At 44.7% G+C, this 6,605-nt stretch overlaps 1 protein-coding gene across 1 annotated transcript in view; it reads right to left on the reverse strand.

Annotated features, from left to right (window-relative positions):
• Nucleotides 1-322: 322 nt before the first annotated feature.
• Nucleotides 323-6,605, reverse strand: part of ZIC5 (Zic family member 5) — a 7,374-nt gene continuing 1,091 nt past the window's right edge. The window contains 3 exon segments of the mRNA XM_069064136.1: nucleotides 323-765; nucleotides 6,084-6,597; nucleotides 6,599-6,605. The exon segment at nucleotides 6,599-6,605 is cut by the window's right edge and continues 1,091 nt beyond it. Of these exon segments, the coding sequence (XP_068920237.1) occupies nucleotides 323-765; nucleotides 6,084-6,597; nucleotides 6,599-6,605 (964 nt within the window).

Raw genomic sequence — 6,605 nt, forward strand, 5'->3', positions numbered from 1 at the left:
GTATCTCCACAAACTGATCTGTCTGTCCATTCATTTCCCTGGGCATATTAGCCCCCACCCCCTATCCCCCTGCAACAAACAACTTGGTTCACTGAGTTAGTCCAGCTTGGTAAATTTTTTTTTTAAAGAAAAAACGTTCCAAGTATCTTAAATTAAGTATACAAACACCATAGGGTTTCATACAGAATAAATAGGACTAGTTAAACCAGGTGGCAGATCTGAGCCATCGGTTTGTATCAGGCTCTACATTGTCTCAGTTCAGGAAATAGTCCAAAGACTTCCATATTGAAAACCTTTATTATTTTGACTAGTATTATTATTTCTAGTGAATAGTTCTTGAAGCATCAGAGTTCCCATAAATTTCTTCATCTTCTGATTCTGAAGTAGTTCCATTGCTGGAAGGTGTATGGAGGTGGTTTGGGGCTCCACTGGCCTGACAAACATACCACTCATTGAGATTGGTGACCTGAGGGGAAAGAGTGGCAGAACGGCTCCTGGCTGGGTCCAGGACAGGAGACAAGGGGGCTCCTATTGGGGTCCCCATTGATGGGTAACCAAGGCCACCTGGAGAAGGTGGAGGAGACTTGCAATGGATCTTCATATGTTTCCTCAAGGAGCTAGGGTGTGTATAGGATTTGTCACAGCCTCGAATCTTACAGTAGTAGGGTTTATCACTGGTATGGACATGGGAATGTTTCTTTCGGTCACTGCTATTGGCAAACTTTCTGTCACATCCATCGAATTCACATTTAAAGGGCTTCTCCCCTGAAATAGAGAATAGATAAAGTTAGCAACTGCTTTCTAGAAGTCTCCAGATTGATTGTGAAATCCTGAAGAATAAATGAAGGTTCATTTCCCTTTACAACTCACAACCAACCCAAGAAATTGGTCTGGTCCTTTTTTGCAGGTTGCAAACTAGGATGAGCGCATGGAGTTTATTGGCATAAGAGTTCTCCCTAGAGCACAAGAAAATAGAAATAATAGTATAGGGTCCATAATAATGTAGTCAGATTGTAGCAACAGAAGCATCATAGCAATATGATCTTGTAAAACTTCATATAAATATGAATTATACATATATTTTAAACTGTTCTATACATATGTACACACACAACTTAATGTGTGTATATATGTGAACCAAGTGGCACATTTATGAAATATACATTGCTCACATTCTCGCACCCTTTCCACACATAATATATCGACCCCAGACACATAAGAAAACAAAAACATTTGCAGAAAGCTGGAGATCCCCTCCCCTAAGAACACCAGTGAATGACATCACACTTTCAAAGTCACAGTAGGAAAAGAAATACATATACCACATTAAAATTCAAATGGAGATGGGTGTAGAAGAATTATAAAGAAAATGGTTGTGTTTTTTGGTCTCAGATTGTACCCTTCCCCTGTCCCCTAATTTCACTAATGAAAGGAAATCAAAGAGGATGTTGAGTGGGGGAGGGAAGAAGGAAATGAAACAATCTTTCTCCTAAAAAAAAAATAGCACCTGTAAAACACACAATCTTACCACTGAGTTTTTACAAGCCTAACTGGGCCATTCTTGCACTTCTGGTCTCTGCCATCTACCAGCTTTCTTCACAACTTGCAGTATGATACAGAGCATGACACAATAGAATGGCAACAAACACCAATATAAAGAAAGCAGTAGCTGTGCACAGCCTCACCCATTTACCTTGAGGCGACGTGCCACTAAAAAGTGTGTAAGCACGTCTAATTTAATAGCTTTCTACATTTCTTCAGAGTTAAAAGACACAGAAGAATGTTTGCCAGGTTTGGGGTACAAATTTCCTTGTGTCTGTTCTCACTATTCCAGGAACACAATTCTGTGGCTTCTTCATGTATGAATTGTACATAAGATTCCACTCCAGGAAAATCTATTCTGCAAGTGAAAATACTCCTTTATACTAGAAAATGAGAGATCTAGTTACACTTTTGTGTTGAAAGAAGATGGCAGAAGCTATTAAAAACTTGGTTTTTCTTTTTCCCCCCCATACTTCCTAGGTAACTTTAAAAGTTCATGGCTGGAAAAGTGATCTTTTAAAAAAAAAAGTCTAAAATTGCATTCCATAGTATGGAACATATACTTCCCAATACCATCTCTCCAAAAAGTTTCAGAAATTTAAAGAGGGCTGAGAGAGCTGAAGTGGGGCTAGAGTCTCAGAGATGGGAGTTCCACTATTCTTTAGGACAGAAAGCCACTGCTGTATCTGAACTTTTTTTTGTACCACTTCATTCTTAAGAAATCTCTCCACAATGGGTCTTTTTCAGTGTTGAAATATCTGGGTATCTTGTCTTAATCAAGTTAAAATGTTTTCTATTTTTCATGGTTTTGATTTGTTGTTGTTTTTAAGGTCCAAAAAATGTCTAAATTCCTGAGTTCTCAAGGAAACATATTCAGATATTGAGAAAATAAATTACTCTGCCTGAAAATATGAAGAAAATTTAAGCAGACATTTCAAATATACTGTACACCTATGCATACAGAAATAAAGAACACACCATAACCAGAATTATATTCTTAAAACTCTTCAGAGATTAGATACTTTTTTTTAAAAAGTTGCCAGTTCTTTTTCAAAGCCTGTCAGGATTTTGATATATCCATATCAGATTTCACAAATGCTAAGCTTATATAGTTTTCCACAAACTATAGTGAGATAAGCAAGGAAAGAAAACTGGTTCCTGCAATGCACGGGGGAACAGGAATTGGTACTGGAAGAAAGATCAGGAGAAACGGATAGGTTGAACAGTGGAAAAGTGGGGTGGGAGTGATTATGGGTAAGAGTTAAGAAAAATTTAAAGGACAGTTACCGAAGAAACCTGAGACAGAAAACTGACTCTGTCAGATTGCTTACTGGAGCCAGAGAGACACCCCGAAAGATTATTAATTTGTCGGTAGTATCTCTAGATGGACTTACTGGAGTCATAATTTAACTTGTTTAAAGCTATGTCCCAAGAGGCACTGATTCTGAGTCAGGCACCATGCCTTTCCTGTGGGCTCCCAAGCCCAACCGGGAACTCTACAGAAGCTTCTCAACTGCCCTGATGCGGGTATCCTGCCCGTCCATCTTTCAACAGAAGTGTGCCATAAACAACTCCCGTTGCCATTCAAGTTCTGAAATTGGTCTTTTGGAGGAGAATCGTGAATTATTTGCTTTAGAAGGACCGAGAAAAACGTTCAGTCGAAGAGAGAACTTTTCCCAAGGAGCCCAAATCAGCCCTAAAAATGGAAGAAGTTGAGGAGTGGGGTTGGGGGAGGGGTAAAAGTGGGGCTGCGGAGTGAAAAGCGACAAACACCGGATAAACAGAGGTAGCTCCCCTGAGAAAGCGGCTGTAGGCGAAGAACACACAAAGCCTCAGCTAAGCGTACCAAAGATGACAAATAAAAGCCCTGAGTAAGAGAGTTTGAATTTGAAATGGCTGGTTTCCCCGCTCACATTGTGTGCTAGGGTTCAGTTACCCAGGGGGAAGTACAGCCACAGGTCCAGGCAATTAGAAGTATTTACATGCAAAGGTTTGTTTCTTTTTAACTGTAAATACGTTTCTTTCCCCCACCCCCAGCTTTCCCGCCCACTCCCCTCTCACTCCAGCCAGTAGCAGAATCTGTGGGAACTCTGGGGTGCTTCCCAAAGTTCTAAGGCCTTCTCTGGCTTGGGAGGAAGGAGACCATAGCAGTTCTACGACAATTTGCTGCCTTCCTCTTATTCCCAGATCACAGCAGCCTTTCTTGGAAATAATGTTCCTTTATGCTCAAGATGAGAGAATTGCTTAAAATGTTCTCCTTCGGTTATTCTGGGGGGTGGGGAAGGTGAGAGGAGACAATGGGGAAGAAATAAAATAAATTATGCAGGAATACGGTAGAAAAAAATCCAGAACCCTCATCAGCATAAGAGCCTGATCTTTGGGCCTGGTCCTTGAAGGCTCTAGGCTTCTGTTTATCTACATGTCCTCACCTTGGTCTGTGATGTACCCTGGGTGAACCCTGCCTTACCTGGGCTTGTGTCTTTCAAAAAGAGGTCATCATGGAACTTTCTAGGCCTGTATCTGCATCACAGCACCCCAGCAAGAAAATTAAATCTTAAAATGCTCCAAGCCCTGCATTGATCATACCCTTGCAGCCTAACTGGGAATCAAACTGAAAGGAAACCCTGGAAAATAGGAGCTCCCAAAGATCTGCCAAACAGCAAGAAGGGACAGACATCCAAGACTCAAGTTCAGAGAAGTGGCAAGGAATAAGTTTGGGAGCATTACCCAGAAAGAGTCAGATTTCAGGAGCTGTAAATCAGAAGTCTCTGTGCTTTTCAAAGAGTGGAAACCAATCTAGACCTTTGGTTGGAAAACAGCCTTTTGCTGTCCCTAGGGTCTTCCCAGAGAAGGGGTTAACTTAACCTCCCATTCCATAGGGCTCAAAAGGCAAAAAGCTTCCAAGCTTCAAACAGTATTCAACTTTTTATTTTTTTATTTTTTAAGGGCATGAGATAGGAGAATGGATAGAAAGGAAGGCTGAAGTAGTGCAAGAAGTACTTCTCCCAGTCATGGACCCTCTCTGCTACTCAGGAGTGGATTGATTGTGGGGCAGGAGCAAGGATGTCCTGTTGGGATTTTTGTTTTCCAAAATTATTAAGGCAGAGGCATCTAGATTTGAAAAGAACTGGGAAACCAGACTTCTCCAAGAATGCCCTCTCTCTGTCTCCAAGTAGTGCTAAACCGTGTCCACAACACTAAGGAGGATGGGGCTTTAAATGTGTCAGTTAAGGGGAGAAGACTCGAGCTGAAAGGGGACTGAATTACTTCACTTCTTTCCAGAAACAATACGGGACTCCTAAAACAAATTCTGCAGATAAAATCTATAATCCTTTCAACCACGGGCCATTTGCCCTTACATTTGGACTCCAGTCCTACGTAATCTGCCTTCCTCTTCACAGAAACACCCGATAAATCAGGAAAGTAATTATGTAAACTCTAGTTCCTTAAGTATCCTCCGAGGGCTAATATTTGTCTGTCACTATAAATCCCAGCTCAGTTCAATCTTATCAGAGCTTCTACCCTCACGCATCTGCCCTCTAAGGAGGGGACGGGGCGGGGGTGGGGGGTGGGGAGAGACCTCTGATACAACCATCACAATTTAGCAACAGCCTTTTAAATAAACGCCCAAAGATTCCAGTCTAAGGGAGTTAGACCCAAAGACCAAGACAGAACTTCTCTATTACTTCCTTCAGACTATAGAAACATTCTGAGAGAGGCCAGAGAACAATTTTTCCATCACATCCCCTGGGTACCAGAGGGACTTCACCCTTTAAAGAAGTTCTCTCACCTTCTCCATAATTATTATGGGGGAGGGGGGAAAGGTTCTTGGGCCCTCCCCTTCACCGAAGGTCTTTTCCAACAGTCTGGAATTTCAGACGAAAACATCCCCCCTCCCCCAACAACAACAAAACTTCTGAGTGGTGATACACTCTGGTCATAGGGGCTTTGGGAAAGTGGGTGAAAACTGAAGTCAGTCACCCTTGATAACCTCCCCCCCTCCCCCCGTGCGCCTCCTCCCCCCTCCCACCTCCCGCCAATTCCAGGAGAAAAAAAAGAGAAGGAAAGGGGGTATAGGGTGGGGGTGGGGGACTGCAGACCGTCCTCGTAGCTCCTTCCACTTCTCCTTCTTGGGCTGCTGCTGCTTGTGCTGTGGTGATGGTTTGGTGTTGGAGGAGCTGTTTGCCTGTTCCGGGCAGTGGGGCTGGAGGGTAGACTGGAGACTTTTCGCCGTGTTGAAAACACAGCGCTGTGAGTCCTGAGTATGTTACCGAATTACTTATTCATGGAAAAAAAAAAGGGGAAAAAAAGAGAAAAAAAAAGAAGTCACATGTCCGGGTTATACGTATGCGAAGAAAAACAGCAGAAGGAGGGGGGAATAATCAGGATAGAAGAAGAAGCAGCAGCAGCAGCAGAAGCGGCGGCAGTGGCGGAGGAGGGAGGCGGGAGACTGCAGTGGTGGCGACGGCGGCGGCGGCGGCGGCTGCGGCGGTGGCGGCGGCGGCTGCAATTGCAGCAACAGCCTAGGGAGAGATACCCACCTGTATGAGTGCGCTTGTGAATCTTGAGGTTCTCTGAGCGGGCGAAGACTTTCCCGCAGCCGGGAAAGGGGCAGGGGAACGGCTTCTCTCCGGTGTGCACACGGATATGATTAATGAGCTTGTACTTGGCCTTGAAGGGTTTGCCTTCTCGGGGACAGTCCTCCCAGTAGCAGACGTGGCTGCTCTGCTCGGGGCCCCCCACGTGCTCCACTGTGACATGGTTCACCAGCTCGTGCATGGTGCTGAAAGTTTTGGAGCAAGGCTTCGAGGCAGGGGGCGGCGGGTGCTGCTGCTGCTGCTGTGGCTGTGGCTGCTGCTGCTGCGGCTGCAGCTGCAGCTCTTCCTGGTCGATCCACTTGCAGATCAGCTCCTGCTTGATTGGCTGCCGCATGTACCGGAGGAAGGCCCCTGCAGCCGCGGCCGCGGCTGCCGCCGCCGACCCGGGGTGGTGGGGGTGGTGATGGTGGGGGTGGTGAGCAGGAGGAGGTGGAGGAGGCGGAGGTGGTGGAGGTGCGGGAGGTG

The sequence above is a fragment of the Petaurus breviceps genome, unplaced genomic scaffold (genome assembly GCF_028583685.1).
Source record: "Petaurus breviceps papuanus isolate PSGF00001 unplaced genomic scaffold, PetGlider_PUasm1.0 90625, whole genome shotgun sequence".
NCBI lineage: Eukaryota > Metazoa > Chordata > Mammalia > Diprotodontia > Petauridae > Petaurus > Petaurus breviceps.